The 19702-nt window shown below is 43.2% G+C and overlaps 1 protein-coding gene across 1 annotated transcript; it reads right to left on the bottom strand.

The window, feature by feature from the left end:
- Positions 1 to 2051: 2051 nt before the first annotated feature.
- nexmifa (neurite extension and migration factor a) lies at positions 2052 to 18590 on the bottom strand. The gene is made up of 3 exons (XM_042091672.1): positions 18306 to 18590; positions 9318 to 9406; positions 2052 to 8465 (listed from the first exon to the last, which is right to left on the bottom strand). The coding sequence occupies exons 2-3, from the start codon at positions 9358 to 9360 to the stop codon at positions 4567 to 4569; spliced, it is 3942 nt and encodes a 1313-aa protein (XP_041947606.1). The 5' UTR covers positions 9361 to 9406; positions 18306 to 18590; the 3' UTR covers positions 2052 to 4566.
- Between the last annotated feature and the right edge of the window lie 1112 nt (positions 18591 to 19702).

Here is a 19702-nt window from a genome sequence, read left to right as displayed (position 1 = left end):
TGAGCAGCTGGAAGTTGATACAGGTGCAAATCAAGTTAATTAGCCCATTATGTCCCCATACAAAGTCTATGGGGAAAAATAAGCTTGTTTTTTATTAATATCTCAAAAAGTATAAAGTTTACAAAAGTGAAAGTCTCCTTTTTAAGACCTACGTTTCAAAGTTTGAACGAAGTTTCTACATTAAACGGTTGAAGCTGAATTAGACGCAGAAATTTGGTGGGAAGAATAATAATAATAAGAAGAAGACTTTGGATAACAGAACAGTGCATTTTCATGCACTGTAATAAAATACAAAATACTGATGTGAAAAATGTATTTAATAAAAATACAAGTAATTAGTCATTTGGAAATACAAAAATACCCACACAATAATCATGGTACTAACAAGGCATATTATTGAAATGTATCCTCAAGAGACAAGAAATACTATTTTTGATTGGCTGGCAGGGGGTTATTAATTCTGTACATAGGGGCACCTATGAAGTAGATCTGGTAAAAAATGTAATCACCATCCCATATCAACCATGTAAACAATGATTGAACTGACAAGCAGGCTAACAGTGGAATCAACTGTAACAAAGCAAACTACCCACCATCATTTTCCATAACCAATGTAAGTAGTACAACAAATTGAACAGGTTGGCCTCTTTTTAAACTGAACTACATTTCCCTTGTTGTGCTATAAATGCATGCCTACTGGCAACATGGGGGATAAACAGAATAACAACCTATAAGGTGTCCCAATATACAGAATTAATTAACTTGGGAGAGAATTCCACTCCGGGAGGTCTTTGACTCTCCGTCTCCTCCATTATTTATGCATATCAGGACACCTGTTGTTACTCCTTACATAAATCCTCATGTCAAATCCAAGTTTTAATACTGTCCTGTAGTGAGAATGAACATCAGCTATTAGGTACTCAAGGTCATGGGGTCAAAGGCCGTGGTCCTAATATTCTCCCTCATCTTATCTGTATTGTTTTCAAATTTTAGTCTTGTAGCACTTAACACACCTGACAATTCAAGCTCCTAGTTACTTTTTAATTTCTTTCAACTTTCTGACATGTTCTAAGGGCCTTTAAGTTGTCTACAGGGTGACAAAAATTGACATAAACAAACAAATTGGGTTTACACCCCATGTTGTCCTTACAGAAGGGTGATAAAGTTGACCATTTTGGCTCCCTCAATTGACTTATCTTTTAATTTTTTTCAACTTTACACATGTTCAGAGGGGATCATAATAGAAGAAAGTTGGATCTAACACTTTTAAGTTGGTCACAATGTGGCATTAGCTAATGTGGCATACCACAGCAAGAAAAATGGGTAAACATTTCATGCTTTTCTTCCAAAAAGGTAATGAAATGTTTAGGTCAACTTTACAGTTGAATATAGAGAATTGCCCAAGGGATATCTCAGGCACCCAGCCTACTGTATTCTTAAAACCAGATTCACCAAGATTCTAGCCTTTGGCTTTATGATAATCATTGCCTATTGTCATGGTTATAGCGGGTATATTTAATGATGACATTTTGGCTTATTTGAGAAGTATTTAAGTAGTTGAAATACTCAAATACAATCCCTCAAAGTATTTTGTTACAAACTACATCTAAGTTTTTCCAATCCTGCAAATACAAATGACAAAATACGCTAAAGTAATTAAATACGTATTTTAAATACATATAATTAAAATACTGCCCATGTCTGGCACCACTCATACTAGCTTCACATCACTCAGAAAGCTAAAGTAGGCTATAGGATACAATTTTACTGCAATCTCAGCATCGCCACTGCTTAGCAAGTACAGCTAACTTCTATTAAATGTCCATACATATACTCATACATGCACAGATATTCTTTCCATTTAAATCACATAGGTCTAAATTAATGCTGAACAACACCCACATGATGCAATTTCACACAAACACATCCAACGGTAGAACATCAGAATGCAATTATGTGTGTAGAAAGTCTGCTGAAAGACAGGATATCTCTTTAAACAGTGATCAAAAGCTCTTTTTATTGTATATTTATACCATAAACATGATTACAAAACTTATCAAGTTACCAATATTACAGTTTTCACCATACAGGCTTGATCACAAATATGGAAACTTTTGTACCAGTTACAACAAAAAAGTAATACTAGAATAATTTACATGAAAATCTATAAAACAGCAATGAAATCACAAATTGTCAATATTTTTTTCTGACTGTTTCCAACAATATTTTTACACTATAGCACAACACTCTAACGACAAAATTGGTCCAGTTACAAAATTCTCAACAAAGTTTCACAGCTTCAGCTCATAGGTCATATTTCCCCTCGCCTTCATCTCTGTCTTTTTGTAATGCTTTTGGTTTTTGAAACCATAATCTTGGCATTTGATATCCTTTTCACAGCATGAAAAGGCAGGACGCTTAGCCACAGCAAGAGAGACTTCACAGCACTTTCTAAGAAAAATATACACTTAGAAAATATGTTACAAATTGGCACACGGAAAAATATACAAGTCTTTTAATGTCAAGAGTTCATTGAGAATCATTGTGGCAACAACTCAAGACTATGTAGATAAAGCTCCGTATTCTTTAACTTGAAACAAAAGGCAAGGAGTCTTTTCTAATCAATGTTTTAAAATTATGGCAGTACATCAAACATAACAGTATATCATACATTCATAATTATGGGCACAATAAGAATTCAGAGTTTTTTTTCACAGAGTTTTTTTCTTTTTCGAATCATATACCATTTTTTAAAATGTTCCAGTTTGTGTCTATGCTACCAGCACCATTCAAAGGCGGTTTGACACTGGCACCTTTTGACGAAGCTCATAGTCGAAGTGAAAAACTGAATTCATACTCTGACACATGGGAGAAAGAAAAATAGTACATTCAAAAATGCAGTTACAGTTAGAAAATTAAGATGTGAACGGAAAACCGAGCCCCACTTGGACCTGCTAGGATAGCAGAAACATGCATCAGAGACCCCAGTAAACAAAGAATATAGAAGAGAAAAAACATATGTGAGTATGCAAGTTATGCCTGAAAAATTGGCACGTAAATCACCCTACATTAAGATTAATGCATCACCAAACATGTGAAAATGCTGTTCTCGCCACAACAGATTCTCCTGCAACAAACCCTGATATGTATACTTGCTCCTAAAAAAAAAGTTTTTATTAAAAAAAGAAATGAGAGGAATTAGTAATTTTTTTACACCATTCCGCATACTTGGAATTATGACAGCAGTTAGCTTTCCCATCCGGCACTTAACACCTATTCCATTTCAAAACATCACAGTCCTATATATATATGCAATATATCGGTTTCTGGTTCATTTCTTCCTACACAACATATTCATGATAATGTCTCCAATCTATTTATTTTTCCTCATAGGTTGACTGCGGTAGGCTGGTGACGCCATAGAGACAAAAGGTATATCAAAACATGCACCCTTGAACTTCCCCTGCCCAATCAAAACAAACAATCAAATAAACAAACAAAAAACAAAGACCTAAGCAAATGTATGTAGATAAAAAATGTCTGAAGTGAGTTGTTCACTGTTTGGCACAATATTTTAAACAATATTTTCATAGTCAGTAACTGGTAAATAGTGCATACTTTCCTATACAACAACGATAAATCATTCTTTATATAAATAAATAATAAACAAATAAACAAGTTAACACATGCACACATCCATCCATACACACACACACACACACACACACAAACACAGGACACATTCTCTATGCTAGAACTTGCCAGATCTGCTCATCAAACATCACCAGTGGACCCTGTTAACTGGACTGGGGAAAGAGATACATAATGCCACGTTAAAAAACTGTACAAACACCAGCATCAACAGGCTGATGTAAGTCAACAGACCAGCAAATCTCTTGGAGAGACAGCTTACTCCCTGCAGAAACCCAAACAGGTTTACTGTTGGCACGATAAAGACGGAAATATCTCGTAGTACAGGAAACCTCTCAAGTGTCCCTGACTTTTGAACAACTGAAGGCAACCACTTGCTGATTTGGCAAAGAGATGGGATGTTTTTTTGTTTGTTTGTTTTTAAAGCATTGATGTAGATGTCCACTGAAAAAACAGACACACACTGAGAGCTGTAACAGAAAAACAAAACAACGAAAACATTAACCAACACACAAAGATACAGTATACCAAGGCATTTTCTGTTCATACCAACATATTAAAAAAAATGCAATGAAATCAAAACATATCTTTAAATTAAAATCATGTAATCGAAAGACATAAGCAGTAATGTCCTAAGAAAATGCAGCCATGTGGTGGTTCAGTTCCAGGAAAGGTGAGCAGGAGTCTGTGGCCTTTGTGACAAACGTGTTTGTGTCATGCAGGATAGCCCAGCTTGTCTGTAGGCTAGGTCTGGGATGTGGCAAGGTTGGGTTGTTAGGGTTAGATTAACATCATGCAGATTCCCGTGGGATGCTGGAGTGCTCAAAAAAGGTTCGGAGGGGTAATGTGTACATTAGAGGGGTGGGGGGGAGAGTTGGGGCACGGGGGCATTTAACGGAATCCGGTGACTGAACGTTACCTCTGTTTCTCAAGTGTCGCTGTCAATGCTGAAACTTTAGCGTTCCCTTTGCTGAGCGCCAGCTCCTCACGTGAAAACTTGGCGCTGCTCTTGTGGCGGTACATCTTCTTGTGGGCTGGCCGGTGCGGGACGGGGAAGCAGTCCAGACCTAGCGCCGGGAAGAAGTCCGCGGGGATGAGCTTGGGTGGGTTTTTCGCACCGCGCCCCGCCCCTTTCTTCCCGCGGCCCGCCCCGCTGGTGCCACCACCACCACCCCGCTTCTTCCCAGACTCGAACGGCCCTCCCAGAATCCTCAGCGTCTGGCTTTGCAGCGACTGCTCCCCTGGCGGCGGGCATGGCCCCCACAGTGGCTCGACAGACGCCCTCATGAAGCGCTGAACCTCCGCCATACCGGACACAATGTTGGATAGGATGTTGGACGGCTCCTTGAACTCCTGTTGGTCGTCGTCGGACAGACCGCCGCCGGGCCACTCCCCTGCTACGCCTAACATGGCAGCCGAGGGCGAGTCAGTGCCACTGTGGGAACCCCCCATTCCTTTGTTGGCCTTCCCCTCCAGTATGGCTTTGATCTTCCGCGCGGATTTGGACTCCTGCCTGGGGGACTTGCTCTGCTCGCCTTTGGCAGCTTTGGGGCTTTTCGTCTTTTTGGGTCCCGACTTGGCGCCTTTCCGTTTAAGACCCTTCTTCCCTTTGAAACCGCCTTCCTCATCCTTGCCGAGACTGTTGCTCTCCTCCTCATCTTCCTCGTTGGGACCGAAGGAATGTATCTGGAGCAGGTGGGTGTGCCTCGACCCATTCACGTCCTCGAGCTCAGACGAGCTCACCACTCCGCAGTCCCAGTGCAGCTCGGAGGCTACGGCCTCGGTGGGGAAACCCGCACCTTGCCGGATTAGGTGCGGGGACGGGCTGGGGGTCACGGGTGGGGACATCTCCGACAGGGAGGCGTGGCGGAACTTGTCCGGCGTGAAGTTGGAGATGTCGAGCAGGTCGGTGGACTCTCGCAGCGGCGTCATCTCCTCCAGGCTTTGCTGCAGCACCAGCTGCGGGCTGCAGTGGGACAGGAAGTTGTCGCTCATCTCGCCCTCATCTCCGTCCCCTCCCTCCCCCTCGTGCAGGCTCAGCGAGCTGTAGTTGCTGGACGCCACAGAGAGCGAGCCGAGGGAGTCGAAGCTGACCAGCCGCCCGACACCGCCACCGTCCCCCTGAGCTCCGTTCGGGCTTAGCCTATACTCCAGGTCCAGAAGCTGCTGCTGCTGCTCGGGTTGCAGCATCTCCTCGCTTGACACAACTCTGCTGTCTCCGACGGATGACGCAGGAAGGTAGCCTACTGCGGTGGCTTTCCCGTCCGGAGTCAGCAAGGCCTGTTTGGGAAAGCCAGAGTGCATCATGGGAGACTGGGCGGGGATGGCGGACGGAAAAGGAAGCTGGTGTGTCTCCCCAGGCTGAGACGGCCATGCTGCGGGATAGCTAGTGTCTGCGTGGTGTGCGCCCTCGCTGGCGTATCCTTGGCCTTGCTGTTTCTCTCCAGGGTAGCTGCCGTGGCCATGGGGGGACTGAGGGAGCTCCGACTCAGACGGGGGCGAGAGAACGCAGCTTTGTGGAGGCTGAAACGGCACCCCGAGAACAAAGGGCTGGGACTGCTGCTGCTGCTCCTGTGACAATGGAAAATAGGACGTGCAAGCATTGTTTGATGATTCAGATGCCTCCAGCAAGGTCTGAAGGTAGCCTCCGGGGAGAGGGGGCATGTTGGCAGGAGCTGCGCCCCCCGAGGAGTTCAAGGTCAAAGTGCATTTGTCTGGTGCATTACTGCTGGTGCTCACTTTCGTGTCTTGGGGGTTTCTTGTGCTAGACTCATACGCCTGGGCTGGTTCACTCTCCGCGCTCATGCTGGCCTGTGCGTCTGCCAGTTTCTTAGCCCTTAGTCGAGCCTCACTTCTGAACTTCCTCACTCGGATGGGTTTGTTGTCCTCGCCCCTCTCTTCGCTCTCTTGCCTCATCTTCCTTCTTCTGGGTCCCGGACCACCCAGGCAGGCAGACGTAACACCCCCTGACACCCCGTCCTCGCGCACTCGGGACATTTTATCCCTCAACTTCTCCGCTTCAGCTGCGTTCATCTGGGATGACATCACTTCCTGCCTGCTGTCCACGGGCGTTTTTTCCGTGGTGTGAATCCGTTGGATCCTCAGCCGGTTGGCCATCCTGTGTCTGCGTTTCTTTAGACCAGCACCGGGTGATAGTTTGCAGCCATTGAGGTGCTTGACCTTGTTGCCAAGTGCCAGCTGCTCCTTCTCCGATTGGCTCTGCCAGAAGGCCTTCAGAGGGGCCAGCTTCTCGTACTGGTTAAGGGAGTCTGCGCTCAAGCTAACAGGCGTGGTCGACGCATCCACTCTTCCTAGTTTCACTGTCATGTGCTTGACTCCTTTGAACCGGTTGATAATGATGTACTTGATGATGACCGGCGGGTCTTTCCGGTGAGACTTCCGTCTCTTCTTGGGGCACCAGTCGTCATCCTTTTCCTTCTTCAGCCCGACTTTCGGCTTGGGCTTCTTCTCGGTGCGGCTCTCGGCGTTCCGCTCGCTCTCGATGGAGTCGACGTCGTAGAGGTAGTCCTCGCGGAAGGCCACCTTCCTCTTGGCACGGAGCCGGTAGCTCAGCTGGCTGGACGAGGAGCTGGAGTTCTCCCGCGACAGGTTGCCGTGCTCTCGCCGTGCTAGCCACGTGTCTGGAGACGAGCCCGTGCAGGAGCTGGAGTCGTCGCTGAACTCGGCCGACTCGCCGGGCGAGCTGCTGAAGTCAAACAGTGACTGGCTGGTGGGGCTGATGATGGGGGTCGGCGTGAGGGCGTCAGCTTTGTCTGTATCCCACGATTCTGGCTTCTCAGCAGACGTCTCCCGTCTGGGGCATGCTGGGAAGAAGCCAAGGTGCTGCTGTGCCTCCTGTAAGGCGTCGGCGTCTGCATCACTGCTGCGCTCGTGGACGCTTTCTGAGAAGGACTCGTAGCGGATTTTGAGTGAGCAGACGTCGCCGGCCAGTGCGGTGTCCTCCTCCTGGAACATGTAGTTGTCCACGTCCTCCTCGCAGAAGAGATTGACGGCCAGCTCGCTGCGGGAGCACAAGTCCAGCAACTCCATGCGGCTCTCGCTGATCAGCGACTCCAGGCAGCTCCAGTCCTGCGTCTCCTCCTCCCCTAGGCCCTCGTAGATGCTCTGGGTCGCCTCCACCGCCGTCGGGTCCCCGTCCGACTCGCTCCCCGCCCCCCGCAGCGCCCGCTCTGCTGCTTCTTCCTCCTCCTCCACGGACGGCACGACCGCTGCTGCCGCGCCGTGGGCCGCCGAGTCGCTGAGGAGCTGATCGGACAGGACCTGCTCGTCGGAGTCGGAGCCGAGGCACGGAATGGTTGAGGCTGAACAAGGTTGGAACTCCTGAGGGAGGCCGAGGACGGACTCACAAGATTCAGACTCTGCCGGGCTTTTGGTGTGAGAACTCAAACAGTCACCTCTCCCCTCACTGCTGCCACCGCCACCATCCACACCACTACCTCCACCAGCGCTACCCAACTCCATGGTAGAGAGAGGGGTCTTATCTGCAGAGCTCTGAGCAGGCCAAGGTGCTACTGATGTGGCACAGGAGATGGAGGAGAGGGAAGATAAGGAGGAAGAGGAGGAGGAGAGAGGAGAGAGCAAAGCAAACGAGGAGAGGGAAGAGAGGGAGGAGAGAGAAGCTGGCGGGGCTGCGGTCTCATCTGGGAAGTCTGGCAGGCCTGGGGAGGGGGAGGGAGACAGGACCACCGAGCTGGGGACTTGGGCACGGACTGGGTGAAGCGTCGTCGAGGGCGGGCAAACAGCAGAGGTGCACACTTTCAGATTGTGGAGCTGCTCTGTTGTTGACTCTGGGGCTAAAGATAGAGGGCGAGGTAGGGGGAGAGAGAGAGCGAGAGAGAAAGAGAAGGAAGGAGGAGAGAAAGAGACAGAAAGCGCAACAATTGAACAAAAACAAGAAAAGACATTCAAAAGGTAAAACTTGTCTGAGACAGAAATTACTCATTTTAGCTAGCTGGTGACTGCAAATTGGTTGTTGACAGCAACAGCAACACAGCCATTACTGCATTTCATTTTGGCAGTAATTTAAGGCTCTAAATACACACTGACAATGATCACTGTCCTGGCGGAGTTTTCATGTCTGCAATAATATTCTCGCCAGAGCTCCCAGAGTCTCATCACTACATCAGCACCTTGAATTCTCCATTTGCTTCCATGTCTGTCTCCAATTTTATTCCTTCTCTTTTACAGTTTACAGACTACTTTCTCTCTGCGTGAGTAACAGCAGGTAGGCTAAGAATTAGTATGTGCCATTCTTTATACTGGATGTGTGCAGATGACTGACTGACTGTCTCGTTTTGCAAGCAGAACTGTTGTTGAGCTGTTATTCAGCAGACACATGCTGTGTTTAATATCTAGATATCAAAGGTAATGTTTCCCTTACAGCACATCATTTTCATGAGAAAAAAACATCAGGTATAAACATCTTTAAATCAGCTGATAAATAAAAAAAGGAAACTTTGTAAAGATTGTTCAGTACTTTTACAGCCTTCAATTCATTTTCTACCCACAAGTTGTTTTCACCGCAAGGCAGCCTGTTGCATCTTAAGGTCTATACGTTGAACTACTCACAAGTGTATATGTTGAACTATACACAAGGTCTATATGTTCAACAATGTATGTAATACATATGTACTTAATCAACTTACCTCTTTGTTGAAGGCTGCTCTTGGATTTCTGAAGAAGATCCATTAATCACTGATAGTTTCTATCAGGCATGCTCTGCCTTGTGTCCAACCTAGAGTAACACATTAAAAAGGTATAATGTAAATACACATACAGTATAATATAACACACATCATCAGGTGCGATGCTAGTGACCATATTTTAAACAGTGGGACTAGATATAGATATACAGTGTGTTAGATATACTGTGCATATACAACATTCTGGTATAAACATGTGCCACTAAACTGTGAGGAATTGCCAAATGGTAAGCTCCCAAATTGGTAAAACCCACCTTACAGGTCCGAGAAAGCACAAGCTTTAATTGAACCAATTGTCTGATGACAGTGGTATAAATAACCAGCATTCATCTTTCATACACATAGTGTATGCAGTAACCAATAGCCTCTAGGTCAAAATATGAATGTCTCAGAGAAACAGAATAAAATGAAGGCCATATTCATGTCATGCCATGCAGCAGGGAACGCAAAACAGGAGAGGAAATCAGAGCAGATTACTAATGAGAACCCACATGGGAAGTGAACACTTCGGTCAATAATGCATTCCTTCAATAAAACATGGCTTAGAACTTTGTTTATTTTATTAGATCGTTCCATTTTCCTCTCTCTTGAGTCTTAAAGGACCCTCTTATGTCAGACGTTTCATTCAGAGATGGTGTCAAGCACTGTTTTGTCTTTCTGAGTGTTCAGATCTAGTACTGATTAGCCTAAACGTCAACATTTCTGATTCTGTACAAGTGCAAGCCACTGTAAACACAAACAACATTATAAAATATTAGAGCGTTGCAGCATTATCCACTGCAGTGAACCTATGCTCAGATTTCTAATACCCCATATTCTCTACCGTTTTCATCATTTTGCCCCATTCTGTTCCAGTCTTACATATATTAACTCTTCATTACATCATGCTTTCCTGCTCTCGTCATTCTCTAGTTCTCTTAATAGGGTCCCAAACCTAGCAGTTACTCCAGACCAAATCTGGCCCTTATGCGGGCCATGCTCGTTCTAAATCCGTTACCTCAGTTCTCCTTTTAAACTGAGGCAACATGTCTACGTAAGATAAATGAGAGATTTTGAAAAGAAACAAAGTAAAGTAAACCTTGCGTTCTGAATTCTGCCTACACCTTAATGACAGCGTTCAGGTGAAGAGAAAAAAAAACACTGATGAGTGAGGAGGCACAGCTGTGTGGGAAGCTATAAGAGTACGAATTAAAATATCTATTCTAAATGTCATTACTCCCTGTAAACATGTCAATTACATGTCAAAATGCATGTAGAATTCTGCATGTTACGAACAGGTAAAACTTCTCATAGCTGTGTGCTATTTAAAGGTGAACAGCAACACTGTTAGACAGCATTACTTCTTAGTGTTAAATGTTCAGAGCCAGCAATCTACATGTATTGTAGAGTATTGTATAATGTACAGTTTTGAACATATGGCATATTTTGTGCTTATACCCATGTACTGTCTGATGTTTTCCTATTATAGGCTCTTATGTGTTTTATATAGAGGTTACTTGCATGCCACTATAAAAGTATAATAATCTATGACCACGAGCATTATTATTAGTAGCCTCAAAATGAAATCCTATTATCACTTAATACATTACTGGTTCATACTAGATCAGTCAACTGATGCCACCATTACTTTTACAGGGTTTCCAGGCATGGACCAAGACCCTTGTTTTTTTGTTTTGTTTTTGATTTTTTGCTGTGGGTACACTTACACTTACAACTTCAACCCTAAGCGGTCAGTGCTGCAAGCATTAATGGCAGTAAGCAGATGCATCACTGTTACGCATCAGCTGGGTTAAACAACTCTGATTATGACCTGAAGGCAGTGCACACATTAGCAAGCCTTCCAGTTTCAAAATAGCGCTGTCTAGGTAACCTCATATGCTGTGTCTTATTAGGTTTTATTAGCATGTGATAAACTAAAGATATGTTTTGAAGTAGTTATTCCAGTCTGTATGCCAAGTAGAAATGATAAATACCTATAACAACAAATGTGAGTGTGTGTAGTCTACTTTATAAAAATCTTTAATTACAAATGTGTTTAACTGACAAGAATCCCACTGAATAGTCTGTGGTCTTGTGTCCTTTGTACAAAATAAGGCTAATGATTTTTTTCCGGCACAAAAGTTGATCTATGCAGTAATGCATAAAATAAGAGAGAACTGAACACTGACTGAATATAATCAATCTTGTTTAAGTCAGACAGCTGTCACAACCGGTCAAAGTGGTTCACCCTTCCCTGTCTTGAGTTGTCTTCCATGTAACTCTGCAACTGTTTACAGAAACGGACACAGTGGGCGACATGTTGCAGACATCCATCATAAATCGTCATCACCCAATCTGCACCCAATCCTGGAAATCTGGAAACAGATCTGGCTCTGCTCTGGCACTGGGTGATGGCTAGATCTGTCCTGAAACAATCTGCTATTCGCAATCTGCTATCTACACAATCTAATGTGCTGTCTGCACTCGCCCCTGCTCTGCACTTGTCCATGATCCCATTTCATGCTGAAAACAGTTCCTGATCGGTCTCTTCATTGTCTTAAACAACCCCCAGCTGAAAAAGGAGTCAAGGCTTTAATGCACACATACAGGCTTCAATGCTCTGCCTCCTCAAAAACTAACAACAGCAACGATATTGATTGGATCAGAGACATTCAAAAATAAGATGCCCCAGTAAGCTTACCAATTTATTTGCTCACAGGCTCTTGTTCATATGTCAGTGTGTGATTAGGATAAGTCAGGGTAAATAGCAATTCTCCTGACTGCTGATTGGGTGAGAGTGGAGTGACTAGTCAGGCGCATCACAGTTTATGCCACCATGCAGATGTCTGGGACTGGGTCAGATGTCTTTTGTCCCCTGGTGTGTACACACACTATGACAGTATACATACTTACTATGATGATGAGAAATAACTATAATATTCAGGATACCTTTTCATAGTTCAGCCATTCAAGCACTCTCTACAATTATACAATTGTGAGAACAGCTCGTACACATGTGCTGCCAACACGTTAACTGACTACTAACATTAATACAACATTACAGTAGATCATTATGGCCAATTTATAGCCAGTAGAAAACTAGTGCTTTTACTTTGGAAATGTGAAGGATTCTTGAACCTATACGGATTCTTAAAAGACTGCAGTAAAGCAAGAAAATGTTCAGAAGAATCAACAAATTTACACATATCCACAATTAAAACAACAATGTGGAGTATTGGTCAGACTACCCAGGAGGCATGCCCAAAATCATACAAACACCATCAACAACACAGAAGGCCCTGATGAAACAACTGCAAGCCTGCTAGCACATGTCTGTTTGCAGTATACTATACTGTAGTAGTTGGTAATAGAATAGAATAGAATATGTATTGTCATTGTACAGGATACAATGAAATTCTTTTTGGTTCAGCTGCATAATCTGTTATCTTGTCAGGTAGCCTACCTAACTAGTCAGGTGCCTTTGAGATAGTTTGACATTTTGAAGTCTTGACATTTTCATATTTTTCTCCCAAAAACATGTGATCCCAAAGTGCTGCATATTTTATCAATCAGTGCAAACTCAAAGCCACAAATCTAACCTGAGAGCAGTACTGCAGTAGTACTCAAGACGATTTATAATCTGTTAACTTCTCATTCTGCCTCAAGTCTTCAGTTTAGAGATGATAGCATACACAGCACACACAGCACTAAGACATACATGGCAGGCACCCATAACGCATGCATGAGGCTCTCCAGTGTCAGATGATGAAACTAGAACTGACATGGGATGAACTTCAGGAAGATGAGGAGCATGTGAGCATGTGGCCCATCTCCTTCAGGCTGAATACATACCATGGGGCCCTTATTTAAAAGCTGGGTAAAAGTATAAAGTCAATCTATGAGCAAAGTTATTGTGCATAAATGTACAGCATCATGTGGCAGACAGCTTTTAGTTGTTTGACTGCTGTTTGTGCTAGGATCTTTCTCATGGTATCAAATTTGCAAATAGATTTTGCATAGGTATTGAGCAATCTTTAGTTAGACTTAAAAATTTGCACTTTGCCCAGCATTTCAATTAGGGCACGTAGGGTGAGACAAGAACCTATACTAAAAGTTATCCTGTGATAATGCACTGGTAAGGGAAACATTAAGCAGGAGCCGGCTCCTTACTAACCTTAAAAGGTGCAACACATAGTTTGGTTGTCAAATAGAAAGATGCTTCTATTAGTCAGGTAGAACCCCAGGATAGGTGTGATATAAGGTACTAATGCAATTTTTTTGCATAAATTGATAGTTTAGGGGGTGTAGACTCAGAATCTGACGGGTGCCGCTCCGGCACCCTTGAGCATTTTTTTTATGACCACGCCCCCTTTTTTTTTTACCATAAAAAATAACTAGATGCACATTACTGTATAAACCCATCATGTATGGTATCAAATGAAAGCTCTTCTCAAACAGAAATCAATTATGTCAATAAAACAAGCTAAAAATGATTTCAAGTCCCCCCAGAGAACATAATAACTCTAAAGCCTGGTAAGGTCACACCGCTAAAATGGTAGGCAACAAATTGTATCAACCCTCAACAATTAGTCAAATAGACAAAGTTATAAGGAACAAAGTAGAGCTTTCTCACAGATTCTGAAAGCAACTATATACAGAACATGTTGCCAGGCTGGCCTTGTACACATCACAAACATCAAATGTCTCCAAAAAACATTCATTCAATCAGACATTTCTCCCTCGCTGTCATCAGTATCCTCCACTGAAAGTGTAGCCATCTTCAAATTTTTATTTGCACACTGTTCACCACCTTTGCCATGGCAGTAGGTGGTGCATGGTAGTCCATCTGACTGACAGCAGCAAAGAGGCCCTGGAGCATGCTGGCACTGCCTTGCATCCACAAGCAACAAGCTGTAGAACTGTTTTGGGTGCAATGTCAGTGTTGCCATGAACAGGCACAGGAGGTGTTTTTTTTGTCAGCTGCTCTCCACAGAAAGACTTTTGATGTGTTCCACTGCATATTCTCTTGTTAGAAGAAGACTCTTTATTTTAGGATGGTCTCTTTTCTTGGTGAATAACATTTATCTCAAGTTACTGAGGCTTTCAAAAGTCTTTCCATAGTAGAGGCAAGAAAGGAAATCCATTCCTGCCTTCATGCTCATCAGCTTCTACAGTACATCTGTAAAATTCTTCCAATCAAGATTCCTCTCGCGCATCAAATTGATTGCGGAGTTTTTTCCTTTGCCATATGGATATGACACACCGTCACAACCAAACAATACATGAACAGCCAACAAATCATAACATTTGTCTCCTAATTTGTCAGCCATAGCATTAATGTCAATTACTCTGGGCATCCATGGCCTACTGGTTAGGGAATCGGACTTGTGACTGAAGGGTGGCCAGTTCGATCCCCGACTGGTAGGAAAAATGAAGGTAGGGGGAGTGACTTAACAGCGCTCTCCCACATCCATATCCATGGATGAGGTGCCCTTGAGCGCCAGATGTGTACTCCTAGTATGCTCACTGCTCTAGGGTGTGTGTGTTTGAATGGGTGTTCACTGTTTGTGTGGGTATGTTGTACACTCCCCCAATCCCCCCTTGTACACTACCCCCGAATGGGTAAAATGCACAGCACAAATTCCTTGTATCCGTGTCCCACATTTATTGGATTAGGGTTAAGGTTAGGCCTGAGGTCTGGGTTAGGGTAAGGGGACATAGGGCTGTGGGAACATAGGCATGCTCCCGTACTGGTATATGTAAGTATACTTTGGTAACCTTGGCCTACTGGTTAGGGCTTCCGGCTTGAAACCAAAGGGTTGTCAGTTCGATCCCTGACCAGTAGGATGTGGTTGAAGAGCACTGCTCTCTCATGCCCACAACCATGGTTGAAGTGCCCTTGAGCAAGGCACCTGACCCCTCACTGCTCCCCGAGCGCCACTGTAGTAAGTGAACACTAGTTTGTGCTTCACCTCATGTGTGCTCATTGTGTGCTTCACCTCACTGTGTGTTCACTAATTCATGGATGAGATAAATGCAGAGACATTCAATCCACATACAATCCACATTGTATATGCAAGTATACTTGGGCTATAAAACTGATTTACATAAATTATATTTGTTGTTGTAATTCCAAATGATACGTCTCATTCCTTGCTGGAATATATGGAATACTGGAAGAAATCATTTTCTTGATTCTGTCCTCTCCTCCTGTAATCAACTTTGCAGTTTACTCTGTAATTAAGGGGGCAAATTCAAGGACTGTTATAGTTATGTAATGTGCTGATTAACTGGCAAGTACCTCATAACTCAGACTAGTTTGTATCAATCCTGGACTGTGGTGTCTGTTTTTAAAGCATTAAAAAATATTAGGATGAAAAATAGTGTTGTCTTTAATTCTGGGGGGAAATCCAAGGACAGTTATAATTATTGTGCTTACTACCTGGGAAGTACCTCACAACATTGCTGTCTGAAATTTAGCAACTGATTCAAGGGAAATTAAAGCTAAGGTGCTAACTAACCCGCAAGTTGGTGAACTAGGGTACATCAGACTTGCTATAATATTCATATTAAAATGAATTACTATTGAATGATTGTATTCCTGTATGTATTAAGCTACATGGCAGTTCAATAATTTATTTAATTTAATACCAAACATGACACGATTTAGAGGTATAAGCTATTATGCCGCAAAAAGGAACCTAATTTGACCTTAAAGGTCACTTTGCAAAAGGTATTTTGTTCTCTGGAGGGACCTAAACTATTTTTTCTACTTTTTTATGGTCTAAGCTGATTTCTGTATGAAAAGAGCTTTAATTTGATACCATACATGATGGGTTTATTAGTTAGATTCTGAAAGGACACCCCCTTACCTATCAATTTATGCAAAAAAATTGCATTAGTCCCTTATGTCACACTTAAGCCCAAATTCCACAAAGTTCTACCTGACTATATTCTAGATTCTAATTCTAAGAACAGAGTGAACATCATGTTTCCCAGAGGTCCTACACATTCAGGGTATTTTGATACTCTGCTCAGATTTGTTTTATGCATGCAATTGCGCAGAGCAAGAGAAACATCACAAACTGCACACTTATTCTTACTACTCTTATAATGTTGTTTCTGCACTGCAATGGTACTGTTACCTCACTGCACATAGCTGTACATATCTGTCTATATGGTTCATATTGAATATCCATATTTATTCCGTATTTCTTATAATATATTCTGTTAATACACTGCATATATTATTCTTACTACTCTTATAATGTTATACTGCTATACATTGCACATATCTGTACATGTTGTTCATTGTTCATACTACATAGCCATATTTATTCTGCTCTTATAAGGTTCCTGCTAATACACTTCACATATTTATATTTAAATTATATTACTGTAAACCAACTGTATACTACTGTCTACACTGCACTATATATCTTGTATTGTCTAGGCACCACCTGTCTATACTATACTGTATATCACAATGCACTTTTTTGCACTTCTGGTTAGACGCAAACTGCATTTCATTGACTTTACTTGTAGCCTACTCTGCACAATGATAATAAAGTTTAATCTAATCACAGACTGCAATAAAAGGCCAAAACGGGCATGTGATTATTGACACATACTGGTGTAGTTTTAAGTATTGCATTATTTTTGTGAAAAAACTAAATCATAGACACAAATCTCCTAAAGCTGAACTGGAGGAACAGTTTTGCTATCACAATCTGTCAAGTGCACCTACTTGTTGGTCACACATACAAAAGCTGATAGCACAGACACACGTCGATGTTATACCTGTCCCGTCCAAACACATTTTATATCACAACTATACACAGGCCTTCAAGCATTTTGATTCTGTGACTTTCATGGTCTACTACTTTTGAACACAGATATAGCCTACCACATGGAAGGAAGTTGTGTTCTAGCTCGATAAAAATGCCATTTTTTATCTTTATCAGTCAACGTTATTGGGATACTGAATATAAAATATCTGAGCTTTCCCACTTGAACTTACAACACACGTAGACATGCAAATGATCCTTCAGTGCCTGATCGAATGATAAATTAACGTGAAGGTCATCCCCAAGACAGACAAATACAAAACTAACGGCGCAGCTATTATTCATGCATCTGTTTTAGAAGCATATGGGAATCAGGAGAGGCCTGTCATGCCTATCCCAGTTTTGCTTACTTAAATACTAAATACTCAATAATAATAATAATGCTAATAATAATGATGATAATAAACATTTACAGGGGAAATCTGTATCACTTCCGTCACTATAGGACAGCCTATAGCAGGCATGTTCCAACCAGCAAGTGCCGCATGTCATGATAACAGACCTGCATATTATAGCCAACATCACTTCTTCAAACTGCCAACATAATAAACCACAAAAACAATATACAGATTACTGCAGCATGCGCAACATCGCACAGGGCTGGTTTGAGGAGCATGTTGAATTCTAACCTTTTATTTTTACGGGAAGGGAATGGTGTATACGTGTGTGTGTGTGTGTGTGTGTGTGTGAAAGAGAGAGGACGGGTACTGGGGGGCAGGGCATTATTATTGCCTGCACAGAGCAGAACTAGCCAAAATCGATGGCCGGGCTTTCGTATTTGCATTCATTCAAAGGGCTGTTCAGCAAGTGTAAGGGCTAATGTTATGACAAACAATTGACATATAGGCCTACACGGCTTACAAGGTTACGCATTCAACTCTAGCAATCTCACAGGAGTAGTAACACGGATTCGTCTACCCCCTCGCTGTTGCATGCTCACACCGAGCATCTTGGGGTTGATCCGCACCGTAGCCTATCAGTCTAACCACCCTAGACACCAGGGCCGCCGTACCCCCGTCAACATTACCCGCGTTTCATGCGATTAAAGAAAAATATTAGTAGGCTATGCGTGTGATTCCCACGCTGCATTTTGCTGCAAGCTCACCTTGTTTTTAACCCACGAGCCAGGACTCTTCTGTAGCAGCAGGTGGACGCGCCTCTCGCGCCGTGGATTGCCTACCACTCCATTTTTATTTCCCGGTGCTGTTCGGTTCCTAGGAAACAATCAAAGCTCTGCCCTGTCCCGATTGCTTTCTCATCCTTGTGGTTGACATGAGCGCGGTGGCCGCTGTCATACAGTCAACAACTGCGTGGGCTACTCAAGCTGTTTTTTTCTGTGGATGTTTTTCTACCCACAGCTACACCCCGTCCCTTGTAACGACGACGCACTCATGCGCTGCTACCCCCCCCTTTTGAGACCTGCCATAAAGAGCGCGCCCACACATCGCGTGATCGCGCTTAGCGTGCCCGGCTAAACAGGTGCAGCGCTCTCGGGAGTAGCTAGACTTGAGAGACAGTCTGCTAAGACTACTAAACAATTCTTCCAAACTCATAAACTTTGAAGAAGAATTAGCCTTAGTAGACTCTAACCAGCTACTCGTATAAGCCTGGCGCAAAATAGGCTGGAATGGTTATTCTCAGTCACAGCGATAGGCCTACATTCTTTTGTACATTTATGTAGGCTACATGGCTCTGTAAAAAGTGAAGTTTAAATAAAAATAAAAAAAGAAAGAAAATACAAACATTAAACTCTCGTATCCCATTGATTCCCCAAGAAAGGTATGGTATAGCCTACTACTGCTATTATTTTAATTATTAATTTCAGTATGTTTTAGACGTTTTTAGTCGTTGTCCTATGCCCATTACCGTGACGGCACGCCCTGGTTTCTGGTACCTCTCTCTTGCTGAAGGCTGATCAGAGAAGTTGTCACTGTTTGACCATGATGTGGATGAGGAAGGCTATAGCCTCTGGCCATCAGTCCCTCCTCTTGCATCTGTCGCTGGGGGGTAAGAGCAGAGGAGTAGAGGTGATGCAGTTTATAGATAAGGGACCAGATAGGATCCTTGCTTTTGTCCTGTTGCTGTGTTGGAGCGCTGGGAGAAATGTTGGTCCCAGATAAGAATACTAACCCTCCCCCATACCAATCTTTGCCAATAATCTTATTCTATAAGGGCCCCCTGTCGGTGCAGGGCCCTTTGAGTCATCCTAAAACCAATCCCCCTCCTCGTTGTGTATAGGTAGGCCTATTTGTGCAGTTTCCATGTGATTGCTTGTTAACCAGACTAAGTCATGTGACAAAGCCCTGCAGTGACTACTGATGACTACAACTGACAGTACTCATGTGTAGGCTACTCTGGCCAATGCATGTGCGTATAATGCACAACTCTAACAACATGATAGATAGATAGATAGATAGATAGATAGATAGATACTTTATTGATCCCTAGGGGAAATTCAAGGTCACAGTAGCATACAGACAATATATACACACACATTCACAG

This window comes from Alosa sapidissima, chromosome 5 (assembly GCF_018492685.1).
Source record: "Alosa sapidissima isolate fAloSap1 chromosome 5, fAloSap1.pri, whole genome shotgun sequence".
Lineage (NCBI taxonomy): Eukaryota > Metazoa > Chordata > Actinopteri > Clupeiformes > Clupeidae > Alosa > Alosa sapidissima.
This window is presented reverse-complemented; position numbering and strand designations above follow the sequence as displayed.